This window comes from Eurosta solidaginis, chromosome 4 (assembly GCF_040869045.1).
Source record: "Eurosta solidaginis isolate ZX-2024a chromosome 4, ASM4086904v1, whole genome shotgun sequence".
NCBI classification, from domain to species: Eukaryota; Metazoa; Arthropoda; class Insecta; order Diptera; family Tephritidae; genus Eurosta; species Eurosta solidaginis.
The window spans coordinates 199,414,244-199,441,581 of NC_090322.1; the positions used below are offsets into that span (position 1 = coordinate 199,414,244).

The 27,338-nt window shown below is 37.6% G+C and overlaps 1 protein-coding gene across 3 annotated transcripts in view; it reads right to left on the minus strand.

The window, feature by feature from the left end:
* pcm (pacman) overlaps nt 1-26,814 on the minus strand; it is a 38,669-nt gene extending 11,855 nt beyond the window's left edge. For 2 of the 3 annotated variants that reach the window (XM_067784545.1, XM_067784542.1), the window contains exons 1-17: nt 26,640-26,814; nt 26,354-26,457; nt 25,834-26,271; nt 25,324-25,765; nt 25,033-25,262; nt 12,883-12,998; nt 12,626-12,818; nt 12,386-12,559; nt 12,013-12,303; nt 11,673-11,941; nt 10,213-10,363; nt 9,611-9,779; nt 9,302-9,534; nt 8,916-9,230; nt 8,700-8,840; nt 5,909-6,116; nt 4,689-5,800 (exon numbers count right to left, since the gene is read on the minus strand). In XM_067784545.1, coding sequence (XP_067640646.1) covers nt 4,689-5,800; nt 5,909-6,116; nt 8,700-8,840; nt 8,916-9,230; nt 9,302-9,534; nt 9,611-9,779; nt 10,213-10,363; nt 11,673-11,941; nt 12,013-12,303; nt 12,386-12,559; nt 12,626-12,818; nt 12,883-12,998; nt 25,033-25,262; nt 25,324-25,765; nt 25,834-26,271; nt 26,354-26,428 — 4,557 coding nt within the window. In that variant the 5' untranslated portion in view covers nt 26,429-26,457; nt 26,640-26,814. Of the gene's footprint in view, nt 1-4,688; nt 5,801-5,908; nt 6,117-8,699; nt 8,841-8,915; nt 9,231-9,301; nt 9,535-9,610; nt 9,780-10,212; nt 10,364-11,672; nt 11,942-12,012; nt 12,304-12,385; nt 12,560-12,625; nt 12,819-12,882; nt 12,999-25,032; nt 25,263-25,323; nt 25,766-25,833; nt 26,272-26,353; nt 26,458-26,536 lie in introns of all 3 variants that reach the window. The other variant, XM_067784543.1, reaches the window with a different exon arrangement.
* Between the last annotated feature and the right edge of the window lie 524 nt (nt 26,815-27,338).

A 27,338-nucleotide genomic window follows, 5' to 3' on the forward strand; every position in this document is an offset into this window, starting at 1 on the left:
CGCTATGGAAACGTATATCCCACACTTCAATCATCACCAAATTTTGGCTATAGGTTCCTTCGATCAACACGAAGGTTTTAGGCTAAAAATAATTTCGATATATAAAAGGGGCGTGGCACCTCCCATACAAATGGAATCTTTTGTACTGCATAACTCTGAAGGTATACATGCCAGAACATGAAATTCAGTAAGGAGTTATATGAGGTCAATCCCTAACACCACCAAGAAAATGGAATTAAGAAAAAGGGGCGTGGCACCTCCCATACAAATGGAACTATCATACTGCATATCTATGGATGTAGTAATGGTAGGATAAGGAAAATTGGTAAGGAGCTAGCTATATGACGTTAAGTCCTAGCACCTTCAGTAAAACGTGGAATTGGGAAAAAGGGGCGAGGCACCTTCCCTACAAATGGGATTTTTCAGAACTATGGCTGCCGTACAAACTTAGGTTATTTTAATACCTAAAGTTTGACTGCATTGTTGAATTTGTTAGCTTCAGTCTATCTACATCTACATATATATATATATAAAAATCAAATTCTGTGTGTGTTCGCTATGGAAACGTATTTCCCACACTTCAATCATCACCAAATTTTGGCTATAGGTTCCCTCGATCAAGACGAAGGTTTTTCGTATTTCAGAATTAAGAATTTTACATTAAAATTTTTTTTTTGGCTGTGCGAACGAGCAATCTTAGCTCCCAAAAATGATCATGTTAACAAAATCAATGATCGCATTCAAAACCAAATTCCTGGTGAAGTGAAGAAATATAAATCGAGCGACACTTCTACATATGAAGATCAAATTTTCAATTTTCGCTTCCCAAGGCTGTCGGTTCTATGTACCGGAGCGACTCGGGATTTTTCCCGACCAAGGACTGCCATTTCAGTGTAACCCCATTTAATTTGTTACGTCCCTCCCACAAATTGTCATCCTCCCAGCAGCTCCTTGCAGCGGGACTGCTCCATATTCTCTTGCTCCGTCTCCTGACCCCGGTCCTGAGAAATGGTTTTGCTGTATATGCCGGAAAAGTATCTTTTTAGGACGGTCATACTCTTGTCAGTGTGTCTCGTGTAAGGGATGGTTGCATCGGACAGGTTGTTCTGGGCTAGACCCCAAAACCAGACGTCCACGTAACTTTTAGAAATCATTTGTGGTTCCTTGCTGTTCACGTCCTAGGACGTCCCGTAGTCTGCGCCTGTCGGTAGAATTCCCGAAATTCGGCTCCACTTCCCGGCGGAGGCCGCAAGTTTAGCGAAAGAACGTGACCTTATAAGACAGCTCGATCCCGGCGACCCCCAAATAAGGGATATAAGCCAACGCATCCGATTGCTTATGGATGAACACAAGCGGGCGAAATCGGAGGAGCACCTAAGCGGTTGTAACCTCTCTGCCGGTGTAGGTAAACTTTGGTCCACTGTTAAGTCCCTATCGAATCCGTCTAGGCACAATGACAAAGTTTCCATCGCCTTTGGCGACAAAGTGCTGTCGGATGCGAAAAAATGCGCGAGCGCTTTCTGCCGACAATACATAATGCATTCTACGGTCGACAAAAATAGACGGAGGGCCAACAGACACGCACGTAAACATAAGTTCAGCGCGTCACCAATTACCATCACCGCCAAAGAGGTTGAGGATGCCATCGGTCATGCTAAACCTTCCAAAGCAGTGGGCCCAGACGGCATAGCCATGCCGATGCTTAAAAGCCTAGGGAAAGAGGGTTTCAAATATTTAGCACATGTCTTCAACCTGTCTCTATCCACTTTTGTCATACCCGAAAAATGGAAAATGGCCAAGGTGGTACCGCTACTAAAGCCTGGGAAACCAGCTAACATAGGAGAGTCATATCGCCCGATATCTCTCGTATCGCCAGTAGCCAAGACGCTTGAAGCCATTTTACTCCCCCACTTCAAAGCAAATTTGCAGCTAGCCTGTCATCAGCATGGCTTTAGAAAACTCCATAGCATCACCACCGCGCTGAATGCCATTAGCACCCAGATAAATTGTGGTTTAAATCAGAAGCCCCACCATAGAACAGTACTCGTAGCGCTAGACCTATCAAAAGCTACGGTCAAACATGGCACGTTACCGCAAGACTTGGAAGGGTCTACCCTTCCCCCATGTCTTAAAAGGTGGACCGCAAATTATCTGGGTGGTCGGCAGGCATCGGTGCAAATCAGAAACGAAATATCAAAGCCAAGAAGAATTAAACAAGGGGTGCCACAGGGTGGTGTCCTATCCCCACTTGTGTTTAATTTTTACATATCAAAACTATCTTCGCCACCAGAAGGAGTTACTATCGTTTCTTACGCCGATGACTGCACAATAATGGCCACAGGCCCGGGCCCAATGATCGATGAGCTTTGCAACAAAATAAACGGCTACCTCCCTAATCTCACCAGTTTTTTCGCCTCGCGAAACCTGGCATTATCACCGACTAAATCATCCGCGACCCTATTTACAACTTGGACGTCCCAAATGTCGATCATTTTGAACATCGACGTCGATGGCACTACTCTACCGACTGTCCTACACCCCAAAATCTTTTGGTGCCACGCAGCCGCAATTGTTCCGAAAATCCAGAGCCGTAATAAAATCCTCAAATCCCTTACTGGCAGTACTTGGGAAAAAGACATAGAAACGCTCATTACCACATACAAAGCAATTGGCCAGCCGTTTGCGTGCTACGCGTCCCCTATATGGTCGCCAAGCCTAAAAACTACCCACTGGAAGAAGCTACAGGCCCGCCAAAATACTGCGCTCAGAACCGCCACTGGCTGTCTTCTTATGTCCCCAGAACACCATCTACATAATGAGGCGAGAATAATCCCCATTAGGGAGAGAAATGAGATGCTAACCAAACAGTTCCTGTTGGATACCCAGAAACCTTGGCATCCCAACAGACATCTGATTGATGAGCCAGCACCGCCTAGGGACTTAAGGAGTCATCTCCGTAAGCATTTTGAGGAAATACGGCACCTCAGAACTCAGCCGTATGAAGCAAAAAAACACAAGCAGGTCCTTGGTGAACTCCACAAACAGGCGTCGGACCTTTATGCCGGGAATTGCCCGGTGAATGCAGTACTCGGGGAACAGTACCCAAAACTTGCGGAAGAGGAACGCATACTCCCCAGGGAAACGCGAGTCACTCTGGCTCAACTTCGTTCTGGGTACTGTAACAGGTTAAACTCTTACATATCCAGAATCAACCCCGACATACAAAATTTATGCCCCGCTTGCAATGTGTCCCCACATGACACCAACCATCTCTTTAATTGTAATGTGGAACCAACGCCTCTAACACCCCTTTCATTATGGTCCACCCCTGTCGAAATAGCAAGTTTCAAAGCACAAGAACAATCGCTTACTGTTGCAGGATTAAATTTAGATAGTCCGTGCTTTTCCCATGGCCAACTATATGTTGCTTGCTCTAGAGTTGGAACGCCAAAAAATGTGTTTATCTTTGTACCGAACGAAAAAACCAAAAATATTGTGTACCCACTTGCATTACAATAAGATACAAGAATAAAATTTCACCAAATATGCGTACAAAATTCAATTCAATTTACAGAACAATAAACTAAATTATCAACAAACAAAACAGAAAAAATAACGCAACATTCATTCGATCTCGGGCGTTACAAATTACGCCGGGTAAAGCTAGTAGAGGTTTCAAAAGACGCGTATTGACCTCGAAAATAATAATCCGAAGGCGAAAAATTCAAAATGTTAACTCGTTCAAAAGAAATTAACTAAAAACCGAAAAACGACCTCTGAGTACTCCGAAACCGGGGGTGGGATCCATTGTATCTTTGCGCACAACACCTTTCTGCATTGGCGGCATTCGGCCGCGCTTAAAAAAATTACCCTGGGTTGGTCCAACACTGGTCTGGAGACCAAAACTATATCCGCGCAAAACACTTGTGTTCACAGTTTTTTATGTGGGTACCACAAAATCATCAAAATTTTCAATTTCTTTTGCAAATATCTCTTGACAGACCCAACATATTTGACACCTGTTTTCGGATTCGCGATCCTGAATCCAAAACGCGTCTTTTGATAAAATTTTTAAGTTTTTGGATGTGTATTAAGAGTGTCATGCTGTCGTGTAGAATTATCCTTTGTTGTTGTTGAAGCGATAAGGACACTTCATGAAAGTTGTAGGGAATGTTTTCGATGTTGATGGTCCTTTGCCGGATGTAGGTCCGGTACATTCCGGTAACAGGCACCATTAAGGTACTAGCCAGACCATCTCGGGACCGATTTAGTATAACCACATGAAACCATCTAGGCCATCACGCCCCCCGCCAATCCCTAGACCCACGAGGAACTTGGAGCCGCCAGAGCCTCGGCTGTTAAAGAAACAGGTTTCGCCACGGGTAGGTGAGGTTGACAATCGGGTTGGAGAAGCTATAAATTGCGCTGGCAACCCCTTGAAAGGGTCGCGCTACACAACCCCTTGAGTCAATTCAGTATTTTTGTCGCCTCTTACGACAGGCATACCTTCCGCAGGTATATTCTTAGCCCCCTAACCCGCTGTGGGTGTCAAATATCTTTGTTGCTAGTTATAAGTGATTAAATGTAGAATAGGTTCACGTAAAAGAATTCCCGAATTTACGATGAGTCCGTAATAGATTACAAACCGCATTTAATGTATATGTTATGTATAAAACTATAATATTTACATGAAACTGCGCTGGGTAGTGATGCAATGGATGTGGTTGCTGTTGCTGTAGCATTGGATGCGGAGTCGGCTGTTGCTTGACTGGATAAAACCCGCCCATATAGTTGTTGGGTGGCAATATTGGCATTACATTAACATTGCCATAGTGTAAAAGCGCTGACGGCTGCTGGTGCTGCTGTAACAGTGCTGACTGCTGTTGGTGTAAAAGTACAGACGGCTGTGTGGGTAATGGTTGTTGGTATTGGTGTGAAAGTGCTGACGGATGTGCAGGTAATGGATGTTGGTATTGGTTTAGAAGTGCTGACGGCTGTGTCGGTAACGGTTGTTGGGGTTGATGTAAGGCTAACGCTGGATGTAAAGGTGTATTCGTTATTGGATAATGTTGTTGTTGTCGCAAATGTTGTGCATCACTACGCCAACTCGTCGGTGGTTGAGGTAGCGCAGGATGTTTCGTTGGTTGACTAGCAGTTGAATTTATATTTTGATTTTCATGCGTAGCTGCGTTAGCCTGAAAGAGACCTAGTAATGATTTTAAAGCTTGTGTTTCAGCTTGACACTCATTGCTGTTAGACTGTTGCGACTGCTGATACTGTTGTTGTTTTTGTTGCTGTTGCAGTTGTTGTTGTTGCTGCATTATTTGTGTTTGTGGTCGTCTCCATGAAAGCGGTGCTGCAGCTTGTGTAGAGGATTGAGCTGCTCTATGGATAGTTTTTTCTTTATTGATTTCATTACTTTTTACAACTCCTTTACTTTTTGATGCATTTATTGCTGTATTTAAATTGTTTGCAGATGTGTGTTTTACTTTTGTTTCTGCTTCAGGCATCCAGAAGTCGTCAATGGTAGAAAATTGGTTACCATTACCACCGTTATTACCACCACCATCTAAGCGTTTGTTTACCGTTGGCAACAAAGGTGCAGGTACTGTGTGTATCCGTTTTTGCTGCTGTAAAATTACTGCTTTTGAATTGTAAGTACTGCTGCTTAATTCATTCAAATTAGTATTTTGTTGTTGTTGTTGCACCTCACTTATTGAAATGCTGTTGCCATTGTTAACTCTTTCATCGTTTGTATATTGATTTGGCTTTGCATCTTGCATTTCATTGGGTTTATTATCTGTATCATAAATGCATACAAAAAAAATAACAAAACTTGATATTTAATAAATAAAGAAGAAAATACATGCGCATGAACATTAATTACGAACACATTGGAAGTCCCTACCTTGTGTGGAAATTAGCAGTAAGGACGTTTCTGGCACCTTATAAACACGCCCTTCTGCGAGGCCATATGCATCGTTCCCACTTGGAATGTACTTATCAAAGAGAATTTCATAGAAATTATTCACAGCTTTCACACATTCCAAGCGCACGGGATTTGGATCAATAACTGGATATACACCGATTATAGTGCCTTTTGCTCCCAAAGGAACCTTTATATGAAAATTGGAGAAAGCAAGAAATATATAAATTAGATTATTGGAATAGAAAAATTTTATTTGTACCGAGTAAATCGGCCTATAAAATTGTAAATTTGATAAAATAGCGCTAGGTAAAACAAGTAAGGAAGGCTAAGTTCGGGTGTAACCGAACATTACATACTCAGCTGAGAGCTTTGGAAACAAAATAAGAGAAAATCACCATGTAGGAAAATGAACCAAGGGTAACCGTGGAATGTGTTTGTATGACATGGGTATCAAATGGAACATATTAAAGAGTATTTTAAAAGGGAGTGGGGCTTAGTTCTATGGGTGGACGCCTTTTCGAGATATCGCTATAAAGGTGGACCAGAGGTGACTCTATAATGTGTTTGTACGATATGCGTATCAAATTAAAGGTATTAATGAGGGTTTTAAAAGGGAGTGGCCCTTAGTTGTATATGTGAAGGCGTTTTCGAGATATCGGACCAGCGTGACCCAGAACATCATCTGTCGGGTACCGCTAATTTATTTATATATGTAATACCACGAACAGTATTCCTGTCATGATTCCAAGGGCTTTGGATTTCGCCCTGCAGAACTTTTTCATTTTCTGCTACTTAATATGGTAGATGTCACACCCATTTTACAAAGTTTTTTCTAAAGTTATATTTTGCGTCACAAAAACCAATCCAATCACCATATTTCATCCCTTTTTTCGTATTTGGTATAGAACTGTGGCATTTTTTTTATTTTTCGAAATCTTCGATATCGAAAAAGTGGGCGTGGTCATAGTCAGATTTCGCCCATTTTCAATACCAAAATAAAGTGAGTTCAGATAAGTACGTGAACTAAGTTTAGTAAAGATATATCGATTTTTGCTCAAGTTATCGTGTTAACGGCCGAGCGGAAGGGCATACGGTCGACTGTGTATAAAAATTGGGCGTGGCTTCAACCCATTTCGCCCATTTTCCCAGAACACAGTTATCGTGCTAGAAGCTATGACCTTATCAAATTTCACAAGGATTGGTAAATTTTTGTTCGACTTACGGCATTAAAAGTATTCTAGACAAATTAAATGAAAAAGGGCGGAGCGACGCCCATTTTGAAGTTGTCTTTTATTTTTATATCTTGTTGCAACATATCATTACTGGAGCTGAATGTTGACATAATTTACTTATATACTGTAAAGATATTCAATTTTTTGTTAAAATTTGACTTTTAAAATTATTTTTTTTAAAAAGTGGGCGTGTTCGTTATGCGATTTTGCTAATTTTTATTTAGCACACATATAGTAATAGGAGTAACGTTCCTGCCTAATTCCATCATGATATCTTCAACGACTGCCAATTAAAGCTTGCAAATCTTTTAAATCACCTTCTTTTAAAAGTGGGCGGTGCCACGCCCATTGTCCAAAATTTTACTAATTTTCTATTCTGCGTCATAAGGTCAACCCACCTACCAAGTTTCATCGCTTTATCCGTCCTTGTATTTGTATTTATTAGGCAATTCATCCTAGCACGACAATTTGGCAAAAATTATTTTATAGTGCTAGTCGGTAAAAGGCAAAAAATAGGAACAATTTAAACTTGAAACTTAAAGCTAATGACTATGACTAAGAAAAAGTTACAATAAATAATATATTTAATAAATAATAAATAAATAAATAACCGAATGATAGAGTACATTTACTTAGTCAGAAATCAGTATTTTAATTGTCTAGGTTATTATAGAAACTTGCTAATTCTTTATTGAAGAGCAGAGCATTGCCTATAAGCCTAAGTCTAGAAGGGAGCGAGTTCCAAAGACGTATGGAAGCAATGAAGAACTGGCGATCAGATATTAGCACACGATGTCTGAAGTGGGTAAGAACATATCTAGACGACTGGAGAAAATTTAGCCTCCGATACAGATAGTCAGGTTCCTTCATATATATTAATTTATGTAGCGTAGTGAGCGTTTTAAGTTTAATAAGGTTATCGAAAATGTTTAGCAATCTGTCAGCATGATGAGAGACGTGGTCAAGTCTTTTCAACCCATAGACGTATCTAGCAATGTTGTTATAAGCAACATTAAGCTTCCTATTGCATACATAGTCACAATTAGAGTAAATCTCACAACCATAAAGGAGCGTAGGTATTATGTACGCTTTTGCTTACTAGACGAATATGTAACGGAGTAAAATATTGGTAATGAATTATCGCAGTGGTTCGGTTTTTCGAAATTTTCGATATCGAAAAAGTGGGCGTGGTTATGGTCCGATTTGGTTCATTTTAAATAGCGATCTGAGATGAGTTCCCAGGAACGTACATACCAAATTTCATCAAGATACCCCAAAATTTACTCAAGTTATCGTGTTTACGGACGGACGGACATGGCTAAATGAATTTCTTTTTTCGCCCAGATCATTTTGATATGCAGAAGTCTATATCTACCTCGATTAGTTTATGCCGTTACAGGCTACCGTTATGCGAACAAAATTAATATACTCTGTGAGCTCTGCTCAGCTGAGTATAAAAAGTTAAATACCACCACAGCTGAATTATCAGTCATACATATGCATACAGTAGCGAAATTAGTGACTGTGATAAAACATACCATATATGTTGACTTCACTACCACAACACGATCAAATAATTTCACAGGTCGCTTTGGTTTATAGATAGACGGAAGTGTAATATCGGGTTTGAGTAACAAATGAGGCTTCACTTGTAATTTAACAGTCTTGACGGGTAAAGTCTTAAAAGGAAACAAAATGACAAAATTTTGAATAATAAAAATGTTAAGTACATATTCAAAAATTGTTCATCCCACCTTTAATTGCTCAATGGCATCTAACACGCCTTGCACAGCTTCTTTCTCCATACTCTGCGAGCCACACGAACGCCTATCAGCGTGCATGTGGCCTTGGCTTTTTATCCATGTAATAATTTCATCAACTTTGTGTTCACCAACTTCTTCAGGAAATAAATCTTCTTCAAAACAAAATTCAGCACGTTCAGATGAACGGCTTAAATAATCAAAAACTACTGGAAATAGCTTATAATACTCTTGTATAAGCAAAATTGCTTTTGACGAGTAATACCATTGGCCATTGATGCGGCGGCAGTAGCCAGCGCGTTCTTCATGCTAAATGATTTTAAAATATTGCATGAATCAATAAAAAACCGAGACGCGTTACGCCTGATAAAAACAATTACCTGTTTAGGAAATTTGAGTTGTAAACCGATATTAACTTTAGATAAATTTTCTGGCAATTCTGTACGTCTGGCACCAGCTACAACTAAAACCGTACCCGTTAAACGCGAAAGACACTTCATTTGCAAACCAAGTGTAGTAGACACTTCAAAAGAGTTTACATAGTCACGCTCTAATTGCTGTTGCAATACTCGCGCGCAAGAGAAATCTGGTTCTGGCAGTACGGTAATATTTACTACAAAAAAAAACAAAAAAAGAAATTGTTAAAACCAATGATTGTATATATACAAATACTTTCTTTTTTTATTCACTTTTCAGACGACCGCATTCGTATACCAGTAGAGGATTAAGCACAGTTCCTTCACTTCCAAAGTACGGACTGCCCAAAAAGAAAACTGTACTATCAGTTGGAAATAGATGTTCCACTTTTTTTGGTTGTGCCCCGACATTTTTATGTACAGCGATTTCAGAAACTACACCCTGTGGTACAAGGAAGTAAGATGGAATATTGAAATGTTATGATTACTTAAATTGTATAATTGGATTTTTGTATCTATTAAACCACAAAAAATATGTTATATATGTACATATACTGTGGAATTAAAAAAATTTCATTGAAAAAAGAAAAATATTAATTCTTTATTTGACTAAAAAAAATTAAAGGAAAACTAAATATTTCTTGAGATGCCTTTACATGAATCGATTTTCCGCCTGTTTTTTTTTTGATGTGGTCCCTTTCTATATGCAGATGCTGGTTGAATGCAAAAAAATAGACTAAAAAATCGAGTCTTGTAAAATGTGTAGATGCTTGTTTTTAAAATCAAAATAGAAAAATTGCTTTTTTTTGATCATGCCAAGGCGTTTATGGCAACCATAAAGTTGAAGTTGGGTCGTTGTTTAATACAAAACAAACCTGCGCAGGATAAGCTGTAACTGAATAACTCCATGCATCATTTACTATTACTTTTCCTTGATTGCCGCAAGTGTACGTCGAACCGGTATGTATACGAACATGCACTAACACAGAGAAATCATCAAATTCTATACCCATGCGTGTTGTCAAGCTAGAAGAAAAACAGAATTGTTTCACATGATATTTAAAATTTAAACATCTTTTTTAAATAAAGACCCGGCAGACATTGGTCTACCTGCTTACATTTTAATAAGCTTTTTCCTTTTAATAACTCTGCCCTTCCCCCTCTTCACTTTTTCTTAATCCTTTTATTCACTCCTTCCTCCGTCTTTTTCGCTTCATCTATCTCTATCTTCGTCTCACTCTATCTCTTTCTCAGTCTCCTTCTCCTTCCCTTTTTTATCTTATCTCAAGTTCTTCTCATTCTTCTTCATCCCTTGTTGCCAGTCCCAGAGTGTGGTGTGTATCTTGTTCCAGTCCCACTCCGAGTCCCAGTCCCACTCCGAGTCTGTCCCAGTCCTAGTCCTAAGCCCAGTCCCAGTCCGTCTCTGGTCTACTTCCCGGAAAAAAGGATCGTAAATACTAATATAGGTAAATTTATATACAAAAAAAAAATTTCAGGCAAATCGAATAGGACGTATGTAAATAGGTATGTGGGTATTATTAATTCATGTCTTTATTTCGGCTCCGCATGCATATTTATCAGTTTTCCCAGGTTGATGCAACTAAATCGAATATCACAATGAAAATTACTTTAAAGCTCTCAGCAACAGCTTTCATTTGATATCCATATTACACACACATTCTAGGGGTATCCGGGTCCACGTTTTGGACTATATCTCGAGACCCTAGTCACCAATAGGTATGAAAACTACCCTGTATCAAAGCACATATCAACAGCTTCCATTTGTTATCCATATTGTATAAACACTGTTTATGCGTACACACGTTTTGGCCTATAACTCGAGACCTTAGTCACCCAGGGGTATGAAAATTACCCTCTACTAAAGCACTCATCAACAGCTTTGATTTGTTGTCCATATTCTAGAAACACATTCTAGCGGTACCCGGGTCCACGTTTTGGCTTATATCTCGATACCCTAGTCACCCAGGGGTACGAAAAATACCCCGTTTCAGAGTACTCATAAACAGCTTCCATTTGATAACCATATTGTACAAACACATCCCAAGGGTACCCAGGTCCACGTTTTGATCTCAAGACCCTAGCCAGAACGGGATAAAAAGTATCCTATGTCCGTCTCCTGGTTCTAAGCTACCCCTCCACCAATTTTCACCCAAATCGGCTCATACGTTCTTGAGTTATAAATAGTGTAATAACATCACTTTCTTTTATATATACAGATTCTTGTTATGGCATTGAGCTCCAATAAAAAGAGAGCTAAATTGAATAAAATTTATGTTTTTGGGCATATTAGTCCATAATCATATTTGACACTTACTGTTCTTGCGCAGTTTTCTTATGTATTTGGAATAATCTTGCCTCCATGTCTTTTATGCCCTCCGCATCAATGTATTTATCTTTATTTGATATACCAACGACTTTGGCTTTTATCAAATGCGGCCAGCCAGTATAAACAATTTGATTTAAAAACTTTTCAGCAACTGTATATACATCATCAAATCCTTTGCGGCTTAGCGGTTTAAGTATAAGATTTTCATTACGGCTTGGATGTTCGAAAACACGTACACGTGCAAATTTTAATTCAAACTGCAAGATATGATTTTTATAATATCAATCATTAACACAAAATACAAAGCAAGCATTTGCATTGTACATACATCGTATTTCAAATGTTTCATTGTTGGGAAACCAGGGAAGAAAACTGTACGCGCAGCATTTGGTAGCTCTATACATACAGTCTTATCGGACGGAATAGTAATTTCTTTAGACCAAATCTTTTTCTCAGTACAGAAAACATTATATAGTGCCTTCATTGAGAATATACCAGGCACAATTTCCTGTGATACTGGATTGTAATCATATTGCATCATAGGGCCATGACGATTTCGTTTCACTTCAGCAGGCGTAAGATCATTTTCACATGCTTTCATTGCATTTAATAAACGTTTCTATGAATATGCAAGGTAATAAAGGAACTCTATTGTAATAAGTTGATTTTCAATTTAAATATATCTGCTAATCACAGCTTACTTCATCGATAAACGGAATCAAAACAACCGCTTCCCATTCCTGTCTTTTACCATTTAAGTCTGTTTCGAAGTCAGTTGGGTAAAATTCTAGTAATTCACTTGATGCACTTGTCATTAAATCACGATATGCGGCAGGTAATAAGTTTCTACTAGCAGCTGGTAGTACAGCTAAGAGCTATAAGATAATGATGGTCAGTTTTTATTTTAATTTGTATCAAGTCTGTTCTGTTATATTAGTTACCTGCTGGAATGGCAAGAAGGGCTCACCCAAATTGAATTTAATTTTATAATCCTTGAAGTTTTTCAAATCACTAATGAACGGCGCATAATGATGTGGATAGTACCAATCCCACGATTGCACACCTCTATAATAGTAATCCAAATTCCACTGTAAAGCTGTTATATAACAAATCGCCTTTTCGCGTGTTGATTCACTGTATTTTAAATATTAAAAATTTATTATTTGATGCTCAATTGAAATTTCAGCTCATCACCTACCTAGTCATATCGTTTTGGTTTAGTTTATTCATATAATAATTGCGTTTATAAGTCTCAAATTCATCTGTTATATGTTGTTCTTCATCGGACAAGTCCTCATTGTCATCTTCAAAAAACTGCGGGGCAAAATTAATAATGATAAAAACTATAAAATAACTTTGGTAACAAGTGCTACCCTACTCCTATTGGATTACACATCGTCGTCTTACATTCAGTAGCCTCTCCTCAGGAGAGCGAAACCCCGTTTTGGCAGCTATATTATAATATGAAGTACGCCATTGGATGATGAAAAGTATCGTTGTGTATTCAAATGCGTTTTTATACTCAGCTGAGCAGAGCTCACAGAGTATATTAGTTTTGTTCGCATAACGGTAATCCGTAAAGGCATAAACTAATCGAGATAGATATAGACCATTATATATCAAAATGATCTGGGTGAAAAAAGAAATTAATTTAGCCATGTCCGTCCGTCCGTTCGTAAACACGAAAACTTGAGTAAATTTTGAGGTATCTGAATGAAATTTGGTATGTAAGTTCCTAGGCACTCATCTCAGATCTCTATTTAAAATGAACGAAATCGGACTACAACCACGCCCACTTTTTCGATATCGAAAATTTCCAAAAACCGATAAAGTGCGATAATTCATTACCAAAGACGGATAAAGCGATGAAACTTGGTAGGTGGGTTGACCTTATGACGCAAAATTTTGGACAATGGGCGTGGCACCGCTCACTTTTAAAAGAAGGTAATTTAAAAGTTTTGCAAGCTGTAATTTGGCAGTCGTTGAAGATATCATGATGAAATTTGGCAGGAGCGTTACTCCTATTACTATATGTGCGCTAAATAAAAATTAGCAAAACCGGATGACGAACACGCACACTTTAAAAAAAAGGACGTGTGTCACTCGGGGACTGCCGCGGTAAAGCTATTGCATATTATCAACTAATGCAATTATAATATTTATGCAACATTTTGTTTTCTTTGATATTAATTCAAGTTACACTTTTTAAGCGTGGTAACCGATAAGAAAACAAATTTTTTACTTTTATTGCATAAATGAGAAGTTAATATTGGTTAAAAATTTTTTATTATTATCTTACAAGATATGTACATACATAGGTTATTCAGGAATATTTATAATTGAAATTATAGGTTTATGGTAACTGAAATAGGAAACATACGTTTGAGACTTGATATCCTCTAAATATCTTGAAAATACCGCGTCAATGGTGGCCCCATATTTTGTTGTGGATTCTTTTGGATCATTATTTATTTTCAAATTAAATTTTTCAAAAAGAAAACTTGTCAACCGCTCTGATTTTTTATCAGCGAAATTGATGTTGAAATCGCCGGTCAAGATAAGTGGAAATTTATTACCATTTGTACCAAGTATTTTTGCCCCTTCTTCAGAGTACTCCAGTAAAGTGCGATGAATAAAATGCTCTACATCGTCCAATTTTGGATTCGGAGAAATGTAAATTGCTACCATGACAATGTGTGGACCATTTCTAAGTTTGCATAAGCACGCACAAATATCTCCAACAAATGAGCGCCTAACGTTAACATCGCTAACGTGTGCAATATTTATTTCAATATTCGGAGTCATAATATTATTTATATTATTTTTAAATATTTAAATTTAACTTTAACTTTCACTTTAACTTTATTTTTAACTTTAACTTTCACTTTAACATTCACTTTAACTTTAACTTCCACTTTAACTATAACTTTAACTTTATTTTTAGCTTTAACTTTCACTTTAACATTCACTTTAACTTTAACTTCCACTTTAACTTTAACTATAACTTTAACTTTCAGTTTAACTTTAACTTTATTTTTAACTTTAACTTTAACCTTAACTTTAACTTTAACTTTCACTTTAACTTTAATTTTTAACTTTAACTTTAACTTTCACTTTAACTTTAACATTCACTTTAACTTCAACTTTATGATAGAGATTCAATTTTATGTATTTGGCCTGTTGCTAACACCGAACCTTTTTCGAACCTTTTCGAACCTTTTTTGACAAATAACCGTTACGGTTTTTTTTTATTTAGTCGCCAAGCCCGCGATAAAATCTATGCAATAGCTTAAAGAAAATGTTTAAAGTCAAATTTTAACAAAAAATTTAATATTTAATATTTAATTGGATCTCCTCCTATCTTTGCGGTAGAACTCAAAGAGTAATTTTTAAAAAAAATTGTTCGAATGTCATCGATGTTCCTCCGGTGTGCCTCAGGGCAGCCATCTCGGTCCTATTCTGTTTTTGATCTTTATAAACGATGTTTCCACAACTATAAAATATTCTAAAATTTTAATGTATGCCGACGACGTAAAACTTTTTAAGTCATACGCGTCGGTTGAAGAACGTTCTGTACTCCAGGCGGATTTAAATCGTTTAGTTACTTGGTGTAATGCGAATTTTATGCCTCTCAACATAGAAAAATGTAAATCCATGTGTTTTTCACGTGGGAACATACAGCCATCTTCCTACACAATTAATGGCCAAACTCTGGAAAGCGTTGATGTTTTTGTCGACTTGGGAGTTACAATGAATTGCAAACTTAGTTTCAACCCTAATATTAATGTCACAGTCAATAAAGCGAGAGGAGTTTTAGCATTTGTGAAAAGATGGGCAAAGGAGTTTAGTGATCTTTACGTTACAAAAACCCTTTTTACATCATTGGTGAGGCCGATATTAGAATATGGATCGATAATTTGGAATCCGCGTTATCAAGTTCATGTGGATAGACTAGAATCAATTCAAAAACAGTTTTTACTTTTCGCCTTTAGAAATCTTCAATGGGACTCTCCGTATAATCTTCCTCCTTACACTAATCGATTAAAACTAATAAATCTTCCTACCCTTGTAAGTCGTAGACAAATGCTAGGTGTACTATTTATGGCTAGACTTTTAAATGGATCGATTTCAAGCCCATTTCTATTGAACGAAGTAAACTTGAATGTTCCATGCCGAGTTTCAAGGCATTATAAACCTATAATTCTTAAACAAAAAATAAAATAAAATAATCTTCTCTTAATAATTAAAAGAATATATTTATACTTTTAGTATATTGTATTTTGTGAATCTATATTTCTCAGCTGATGAGTTTCTCTGTAGCTGAGCGATTTTAGATCTCGGCGCTTAAGAAGCCACTGCCTCTCAAAGACTCGGTAACAAAAAAATTATAAGTAACACATAAATAAGAATTAGAATACAAAAAAAAAAATAAAATAAAAAAAACAAAAAAAAAAAAAAAAACCAAAAAAAGTATGTATGAATTAAAAAAAAAAAAAAAAAAAAACAGGATTAGCCTGGTTTCATCGGGCCACTTGAGGGCAGTGCGCTGCCACAACATCCGAGTTAAAATAAAAATAAATAAATTATTTCAACATTCAACTCCAGTAATGATACGGTGTAACAAAATACAAAAATAAAAGAAAATTTCAAACTGGGTGTGGCTCCGCCCTTTTTCATTTAATTTGTCTAGAATACTTTCAATGCCATAAGTCGAACAAAGATTTACCAATCCCTGCGAAATTTGGTAGGGATATAGATTCTATGACAATAACTGTTTTCTGTGAAAATGGGCGAAATCGGTTGCAGCCACGCCCAGTTTTTATACACAGTCGACCGTCCGTCCTTCCGTTCGGCCGTTAACACGATAACTTGAGCAAAAATCGATATATCTTTACTAAACTTAGTTCACGTACTTTTCTCAACTCACTTTTTCTTGGTATAGAAAATGGCCGAAATCCGACTATGACCACGCCCACTTTTTCGATGTCGAAAATTTCGAAAAATGAAAAAAATCCCACAATTCTATACCAAATACGAACAAAGGGAAGAAACATGGTAATTCGATTGGTTTTTTGGACGCAAAATATATCTTTAGAAAAAACTTTGTAAAATGGGTGTGACACCTACCATATTAAGTAGAAGAAAATGAATAAGTTTTGCAGGGCGAAATCAAAAGCCCTTGGCATCTTGGCAGGAATACTGTTCGTGGTATTACATATATAAATAAATTAGCGGTATCCGACAGATGATGGTCTGGGTCACCCTGGTCCACATTTTGGTCGTTATCTCGAAAACGCCTTCACATATACAACTGAGGGCCACTCCCTTTTAAAACCCTCATTAATACCTTTAATTTGATACCCATATCGTACAAACACATTATAGTGTGAACCCTGGTCCACCTTTATGGCGATATCTCGAAAAGGCGTCCACCTATAGAACTAAGGCCCCTCCTTTTAAAATACTCTTTATTACCTTCCATTTGATACCCATGTCATACAAACACATTCCAGGGTTACCCTAGGTTAATTTTCCTACATGGTGATTTTCTCTTATTTTGTCTCCAAAGCTCTCAGCTGAGTATGTAATGTTCGGTTACACCCGAACTTAGCCTCCCTTACTTGCTTGTTCTAAACTCAGCTTAATTTAATAAAAATTATTTTTATAAAACATATTAGTTTTTTGGATGTTGCGTTTATGTTGAACCATGTTTTGAGAATGAAACCTTTCGTAAGCTTATTTTTCTGCAATCATCAAGATCAGTGCTTCTTCTTACGCACATTAGATAACGCACGCTAACGTCTGACCGCCAATTCTTTGTTACTGTAATACGTCTTTGGAACTCCTTACCTACAAGTCTCCGTCTCTTAAGTAATGCTCTGCACTTCAAAAAAGACCTAACATCAGTTTTTAACGACTCTTAAACTGGATCTCAACTTGTTGCCGTTAAAATGTTCATTTCTAACTCCCGTTTCCTTTCTCAGTGTCTTCTTTGCTTCTTTATTTGTTAAATACTATCTATCTATAATCAGCCATTGGTTATTATCACTACTGCTGTCTTTATTATTTATTAATTACTTTAGTTTAGTCTTAAGATTTATATCTAAACCTACACACATATTTACTTATTATTTGTTATATTTAATTTAATTTAATTAAATTAAATTAATTTAATTTATTTTATTATTATTAATGTTAAATTTTTATAGCTCATGCTATTCATGAATAGCTGGGTAATGAGCAGACGGATAGTCTGGCCAGAGAGCCGCAACGACACGACCCATCGGTCCAGAGCCGTTCCTGCCAGTAGGCCCGCAGGAAATTAGGGGGCATTTATTAGTAGAAGAGAAGGAAAATAGGGAAGAACACTGGCGCAATATGCTAGGCCTGAGACAATCTAAGCTACTGTTAGGGGGTTACAGCACAACTCGATATAGGGCATTGATAGGCCTCTCGAAAGATAACGTAAGAATCCTAACAGCTATTCTTACAGGGCCCTGTAGACCGAACAGTCACATGCAGAAGCTGGGCATACTATCGAACAACACATGCCGATTTTGTGATCAATCAGCGGAGAGTGCGGATCATATCCTCCTGGAGTGTGGCGCAATCTCAAGACGCAGGGCTAAGTTTATGGGCTTACAATGGCCAGAGCATTCTCACATTAAATCCCGTAAGCCAGGTGAACTGCTAGGGTTCGTCAGAGATGTCGGCTTGGATGAGGTGATGTGAAGAAGCTGAGGGCACAATAGACCAATTGTCGCAGTGCAATCCTCAATTAACTATCTATCTATATATTCATGAATAGCACTGTTAAATAATTTGTCAAATTGTTGTGCTAGGAACAAATTTTCAAATAAATACAAATACCTTGTAATAGTGGGTTAAGCTAGACCTCCATATCGAAGGCCACGATGCTGGTCTCAAGGCAGGTATTATAAAAAAAAGTTAACCGCGGACGGACTGACGGACGGACCAGGCTCAATTTAAATATTTTTGGTAATAATTTACAACAGGGGCCGACTGCTAATAAGCATCCAAAAATATCGGGAAAGGTGTCAAACGACGCGTTTTTACCTCAGTATTATTAATCCGAAGACGGAGAAAAAATGTTGAGTCGATCAAAGGATATTAACAGAAAACCGAAAAATTACCCCAGGTCCCTCCGAAACCGGGGGTGGGATCAATAGTGTTTTTGTGCCGAACACCTTTCTGCGTTGGCGGCTTCGGCAGCGCCTATAAGCAAGGAAGTAAGCAAAAGATAAAATGTTGTAAATGTGTTAAAATGTACTCATGAAGGAGCTAGTAAATAAAAATAATTTATGAAATTGACAATAAAGCAAATTAATAGTAGATAAAATATATACATAATAGAATTTAGACACAGTAAATTTGATTGCATACATATAAAAATAATGATCCCAACGCAATTTTGCAAACAAGTTTCAAGTAACTGGTACTTCAAATTTGAAACAGAGGGTTGAACAGTATATCACGGTTTAGCGTTCTTTGCTTCATTTCGAATTACAAATTTAATGTAGTTAAAAGTTATTTTTTAATACCAAGAAACGAGTCGCAGACGTCTAAATTTTTACAGTGTTTATTAAAATCACGACATAAACAGTGAAGTGGTTCGTGCATTTCATAATTCGACCTGCATGTAGCTACAAAAATTGATTGAAAATGTCTAGATGGCCAAATAGGAACGTTACACTTAATTTCACCAAGCAAAAATGGACTATTTATTGACCCTCTTATTAATTTAATAATAAATAAGACACCAAGCATCTCCCTGCGGCTCTGCAATGTGGGCAGCTGTATTAGTTTTAACCGGCTTCAATAGGGGGGAAGATTTTTAGAAGGATCCCATGTATGTAAGTGTTTTAAAGCGAAGAGCAAAAATTGTTTCTGGACCGATTCCAGCTTGTCGGAATGAACCTGATAACGCGGATTCCAAATTATTGAAGCATATTCCAAAGTAGGTCTGACCAATGATGTAAAAAGAGTTTTTGTAACGTATGGGTCATTAAATTCTTTAGACCAACATTTAACGAAAGCCAAAGTACCTTTAGCGCTATTCACGCAAGATTCAATATGAAGTTTAAAATCGAGTTTTGGGTCCATTGTAACGCTTAAATCAATTAGTGACTTGCTTGATAACATAGTCGCCAATAACATAATCATGGGATTGGAAGGACTTCCTTGTAAAACACATGAACTTACATTTAGGTAGGTTTAGTGACATGGCGTTTACATTACACCAGTCACCAAGACTATTCAGATCAGCCTGAAGACATGCCCTATCCACGGGCGAGCGGATAGGCATTACAAGTTTGACATCATCAGCGTACATCAACGGCTTGCAGCTCTCCAAAACACTAGGAAAGTCATTAATGAACAACAGGAACAAAACCGGACCAAGATGGCTGCCTTGAGGAACACCAGAAGTTACGTTTATGAACCGAGACCAACAATTATTAAATATAACTGTTTGTTTTCTTTCCGTCACATAAGAAGAAACCCAAGATAGAAGCAAAGGAGGAAATCCTAACCGATCGAGTTTGAATAAAAGTATAGAATGAGAAACTTTATCAAATGCCTTACTAAAATCAGTATAAATAACATCAAATTCACAATTAGTCTTAAAACTGTTGGATACAAAGGTTGTAAACTCGAGCAAGTTGGACACCGTTGATTTACCCTAGCAAAAGCCATGTTGTGAAAAGTCAATTAATGAAGATACTCTAAAAGCAATCTGTTTTGTGATAATCAATTCAAATACCTTAGGAATAGTGTTGTTTGGCTATTCCTCTATAATTTATAACACACGTTCTGCTTCCATTTTTATGCAGTGGTATAATGAATGATTCTTTCCACTTCTTGGGGAATACCCCTTGCTTCAGGGACGCATTGAACAAACAGGCTAGAGGTCGATATAAGTATCAAGCACAAGATTCCAGCACTACCGACGGAATTTGATCAGGACCACTAGAGTAAGCAATTTTTAGATTTTCCAGATGAGTTAAAACATCATCAGTACATATATATGGGACTGCGTGGGAATCCAGAGGAGACAATCTGAAAGGATAATTCGATGGCGGGTAATCATAGGTATTTGAATAAGTAGATTCGAAGAAATCCGCAAACATGTTAGCAATTTCGAAGCTGTCGTTGGACATCTGATCATTTAGCTTCATTGTAGAAGGAAACCCTTTTATCTTCCTTTTTGAATTAACAAAGCTGTAAAACGACTTAGGATTGACAAAAGTTTGGCTTTTAATCCTACTGATATAGTTCCTATAACAAATTCTGTTCAATGTGTTATATTTGTGACGTAAAATTGAGTAGGCGGCATAGTCAGTCATTGATCCAGAAAGTTTGTAGCGTTTGAACGAACGCGTATTCTGATTTTTCAGGCGTTTCAATTCTTTAGTGCTCCAAGCCGATGATGATATAGCAGTGGTTTCGGACGTAGGTATGCATTTTTTAAATATTCCGTATAGTAGATTATTAAAATGGGATATACTCATCAATATCCCCATCGTACTCAGGCCAATTTATTCTCGATACTTCGAGTATTAGTTTAGACCAATTGGCTTTTCCAAACAGAAACCGGTGAGGGGTCTTTCGCACTACGTTGGAGGAACGCTCAGATAAATTATGAGATTCCATAAACATCGCGAGAGCAGGATGATACACATCTTCAGGCAGGGCAAGGGGATCGCATCGATTTACAAAACAATTTGAATCGTCTGAGAAAATTAAATCCAAGCATTTACTGAATTTATTCTGAATGTTGTTAATTTGAAAAAGTCCAACATCTGCAAACTCGTTTAGGAAATCATAGTCGATAGCGCGAGAAGTAGGGACTGGCTTCCCGTCGATAAGACTCCATGACACACATGGCAGATTAAAATCGCCAAGTATAGTGACAGAATCACAGGCCTTGGCAGTGCTGCACACAGATTTCACTATTGAGGAATGATTCAAATATAAGGAAATGTCAGATTGTGGGGGAATGTAGTTGGCTATAAAATATTTGTAGGTTGAGGAAAGTTTTACTCTCACACAAAGAAGCTCAGCATCCTCAAAGTCAGGAAAATGTAGTTCCTCCGCGGAAAACCTAGTGTGAACGGCCATTAACACACCACCACCAGTTCTGGCCAGTCGGTCCTTTCTAAACACTTGAAACGAACTCGATAAAACTTCAGCATTAAAAACTGTTGGTTTTAGCCAAGTCTCAGTAAAAACGAGTACATCATAAGAACTCTCATGACTCAGTAGAAAGATTTCCGTTAATTTGGTATTCAACCCCCTAACGTTCTGATAAAATATACCAAGTGAGATATTATTTACGTTTGATAAGACATAATTTAAGTTTGTACCACTTCTGGAATGTTGCCTGTCAAGTTTTTTGATGCATTTAAAGTAGCGCGGACACGGTTCGACTTTCTAGTAAACAAATGCACCACATAGTGTTTCGGCCAGAAAGTAGAATCGAGTACCCTATCAAAAAATTTGTCAGGAACTAAGATTCTGAAAGAAGAGATCTCTCTCCCAAAATTAAAATTAAACTTATAAACATTAAATTTGCTGTTAAGTTCAACACCAAGCTTGGATCATACGTAGTTAGATATATCAGCTTCCGTCAGCGATGCGTGGAGCCGTGATACAAAAATGGACCTACGGGGGGAACAGCAGTCACCTCCCTAGGAGCACCAGGTTTTAAAGCAACCGATTCAGAAACAGGGGCTGTAATTGGGGCTGCGAGTGCGGTTGTTACTACAGCAGTCGAATCCTTACCAGAATTGGGTTGAATAGCAGGAACATTAACAGCATCAGAATAGTCAGCATTAACAGAATTAGTGCTGTTCCCAACAGCATTCGCTTTGTTTTTCGAAGCTGGAGTCTTGTTCTTACTAGACATTGCAGTCGAATAATTAACAGTATCAACAGCATTAGCAGCATTGGCATTTGCTACAGTAGATTTAGATTTATTAACAATTACAGCTGGAGCCGCGAGCTGTTGTGCATAAGACATATTACTCTTTTCATTATCTGAGTTAGCAGTACAAAGCGATGTAGACGATGGCCCACCGTTATTAACAGCAGTATTAACACTTGCAAAAACAGGTGATCGGTCGAAAAAATAGCATTGCACACACTGTTGAACGGGGAGAATAAGAGACGGCGACAACGAACCATGTGTAAGCGCGCAACTATTAATATCACTGCGCAATGTTTTCGCAGCATTGAAAGAGCTGACACCACTGGACATTTTGTTGATACCATCATTCGTCTCATCCACACAGTCTTCATTGTTTTTGTGAGAATTAGTTTTTGATTTAACATTTATGTTAATATCATTTTTTAAATTTTACATCAATTGCAAGCAAGGCAGATTCCAGGCCAACTTTATGTGACGCTAAGACGGTGTCATATGCCTTACAAAGCTTGTCATAGGCATTTAAGCATTCTGTGCACACGTAACTGAGATACCGGTTCTTAGCTAGCAATTCTACATCGTATGTAGACATGTTGCCTTCACAGCATGTACGATGGAAGAATTTTTTACAAAAGCCACCGCATGGCACAATTAGTCTCACTTCGGCCAAAAATCTTATCACACTTAGCAAAGAAACTATCCATTGCACCAATATTGGCAGAAAAAACAGAAAACCAGGTTAACCAAAATAAAGTTTGTAGAGCGATAACACAACACGTCTGTACAGAATGACTGTTCGTTTACACGTACAACATAACAACACATGCAAATTGCCAACTTTAGCTGCAATTATCTCCACACAGAGATAAAATAATCTCCCGATATTTCTGGACGCGTATTAGCAGTCGACCTTACTTACTTAATTGGCGCTTAACCATTTAAACGGTTATGGCCGTCCAACAAGGAACGCCAGTCGCTTCTTCGCTCTGCCAACTGGCGCCAATCGGTCACACCAAGGGAGTTTAAATCGCTTTCCATCTGGTCCTTCCAGCGGTGTGGGGGCCGCCCTCTTCCTCTGCTTCCATAGGCGGGTTTCGATAAAAACACTTTCTTAGCCGGAGTGTCGTCTTTCATTCGCATGACATGGCCTAGCCAGCGTAGCCGCAGCGTTTTAATTCGCTGGACTATGTTGTTGTCTGCGTAAAGCTCGTACAGTCGACTCCAGTTCAAATTATTACCATATTTTTCAGAACTTATGTTGTTGTTGTATCATATTGATATACATACGTAAGTTTATGTTTATTTCGACCCTTTTTCACCATTACACCCTGAAGTTATCCGATTAAAGCTTTAACCCATGAATACGTATAGCTAGGTATCATAAAAATGTATGCTGATAGAGGGATTTGCTTCTGGAAAAAAATTGCTGATAGGAAAATTTTCAAATAAGAACTAACACAAAGCTGGTATTAATGTCATATATGAAAGGTGAGTCTGAGATGTTGTCGTAGCGATAAGGACACTCCCCGAAGGCCTTGGGCAGTGTTATCGATGATGTTGATGGATGCAGATTCGGTACGTTCCGGTAACAAGCACCATTAAGGTATTAGCCCGACAATCTCGGAAACGATTTAGTATGACCACATGAAACCTTCAAGGTCATCTCGCCCTCCCATCCCCTAGATCCAAGAGGAACTTGGGGTCACAAGAGCCTCGGCTGTTAAAAAAACAGGATTCGCCACGGGTAGCTGAGGTTGACAATTCGTTTGTAGAAGCTATATATTGCGCTGGCAACCCCGTGAAAGTGTTGCGCTGCACAACCCCTTGAATGGATTTGGTATATTAGTCGCCTCTTATGACGGCATACCTGCCGCGGGGATATTTTAAACCCCCTAACCCGCTGTGGGAGAGTGAGAGAAACAAAAAGTCAGATATCATTTTAACATCTAAAACATTAAACGTCAAATATGCTGATGGAGGGTATTGAATATAAGCCGACGATGTCAGCTTTTTAAACTATTTTTTGAGTAACGAATAAATTTTAAATTAAATTTTCCAACGTTATTTAAGACTGAAGATTTAGGTTGGGATCATTGCCAGACCAAATTGGATTAGTTGTACGACTATATGGGGACTTTATTAGAAACTATTTGGGGACAAATTTAGGACTTTTTTCTTGTATATTATGCGGTCAGCATTTCTCTTAAAAGTTTTTGTTTTTTTTAATTTTTTCCGCTTTATTATTTTGTAGCATTTCGATATTATTTTCAAGTTCATTTGGAATTATTTCAAGTTAATTTTCCCCTGGTAAAACCATTTCTTAAGAACTCCCTTTTTTATATTTTAGTCGGTAAATTATTAAATTTACTGATATTGTTCATCCTCTACACCGCTTGTTCTTACCTGCCTACTGTTCTCTATTAATTCGGCGAGTTCGGCGTCTTGATTTTCGTTTGTAATCTCGGAAATGTCGAAATCGAAAGCTTCATCAATACCATTTTGAGTTTGTTTACCTTCAAAATATTTTAAATCCGCATGATTTTCTTGGAATATTTCAAATTCTACATCGGCAAGCGCTGCAAAATATTTTTCTAAACGCTCCAAATTCACTTTTCCATGTTCATTAATGTTACCTAATTTATGTAGAGGACTAAATAAGTGTTTATTTCAATTAATAAGTTTCTTTTAACTTGCCTCCAAGTGTCGGATAGACTTTCATATAGTTTTTGTATAGTAATGGCAGTGCATTCGATGAGATGTGCATACATGGTAAATGTGGTATAAAATCATTGCCGACTAAAAATCCCATCAACACCCAATCATCAATAAGATTTGCTATATCGAAATTAGCATCACTATTCTTCAGTTCATCAAATTCCATTTCGAGATATTCTCGCATCAAGCCCAAATGTAGTAGAAAGAAGCGAGTCTCTTCAACAGAGGCTTTTTTAGCTTGACGTCCGAATTTAACCTCTTCCCGCAATACAACGAAATGCAATTCATGTGTACATAAACCTAAAATAATCAAATCTGCATCTAGCCCATATAAACAATGACGGGTATCGGGATCATAGCCTTTTTGTGATTTCAGATAACGAATGTAATCCATAATTTTATGCTCTCCTTCGCCAGGTGCCTGTGACAAAATAATAAAAATTTTAAAGATGTCTAAAGTATATATCAAAAATTGTTGTTCCAGCTTACATCATGACCACTCAATATGACTCGACATTTTTGCCATAATGGATCTGAACTAATTTTACATTTAACAAAATACCGTAGTGCTTCATTTAACCGCACCATAAATTCTGTACCCGGTGTTATGCAATTACTATCGAAGCGCTCATGTTCACGTACTTCACCACGACTTTTTGCTTTTTCTTCTAACAATTCAGCATCTTTGGCGGAGCGGAAACGTCGACTGCGTTGTTGATTCATTTTAGCACGAGGTGCTACTCCGTCAACAGCCATAAAAAATAGTTTTTGAGGTTTAATGAGGAAAAATAGTTTATCGATATAATTGAAAATATCCTTAAACATATTTTCTTCGGTTATAGTGAAGTGAAAGTTGGTATCATCTGGATGTGAGCATGTATGGATTATTCCGTTCATGTCCAGGTACAGATTGTCAAATTGTGGTATCTAAAAAGAGGTGTAAATTTCATAAATCAGATGCATTGAAATGCATTTAAATATTTATTATATACAAATCTATACAACTTACGCACTGATCCCTAGCTAGCTCACTTAAGCATGGATAACGTTCGCTAATGTAGCGGAAGAACTTTGGTACACCCATATTTGTTTCTATTTGCTACAAGTCACAGCCTATAAAAAAAAGAAATATTCAAAAGAGGGAGCTATTAATTCAACAAATATCCGGGTATTTCTATACGACAGCTTCTACATATGGGATCCGCATGTAGTAATGCCCTTCAATTGTTTTGCTTTGAATAAAATCGGCAATACAGCTGCTAATTTTTTTTTCATGTGGAGGGACGCAAACATACCAGTACTTTAATTTCACTATTGCCAATAGGAAAGGTTTGTTCAATTACTGACAAATTGATGTGAAATTGTTTTCTTATTATTTTGCAATGTAATATTGCCAATTTCAGGGCGATTTTCAACACGGATTTTTGCAAAGGAAAGCAAATAAATACGAAAAATTTTGTCAGTTTAATGAAGTCCCGTTCGTTTTGATATCTGTACATGTTTGCATTTGAGAGATACAGTACAGATAAAAATATTTATTATTGATTAGTTTTAAGAAAAACTAAGCGAATGCTGATCAATTTTGTAATCAACTTCTGTTACACAGGAAAAAGGGATATAAAAAACTGCTTTTAGTCGTTGAGTTATATATTTGTGGGTAATTCTTAACTTTAGCTCACAACTGCTAAAACTCTTCCAAAAATTCGGGGAGAGATGTCAAAAGACATGTATTGATCTTGGCAACAATAATCCTATAAAAATTGTATCTCTATACGGAGTTTGCAGTTGAATTATGCAATTTTTAAGTGCTGTTGCACACAGGAAACAATTTTTCGTACAAGGGGATTTTGCAGGGATTTAATTTTGATCCCACCCCCCATTGGTGGACCGGCCAGGATAATTTTTTATAGGCGCGGACAAAGGCCGCTAATGTAGAAAGGTGTTATACACAAAAATACTAGTCATCCCCTGGTTTTGGAGGGACCCGAGGTGAT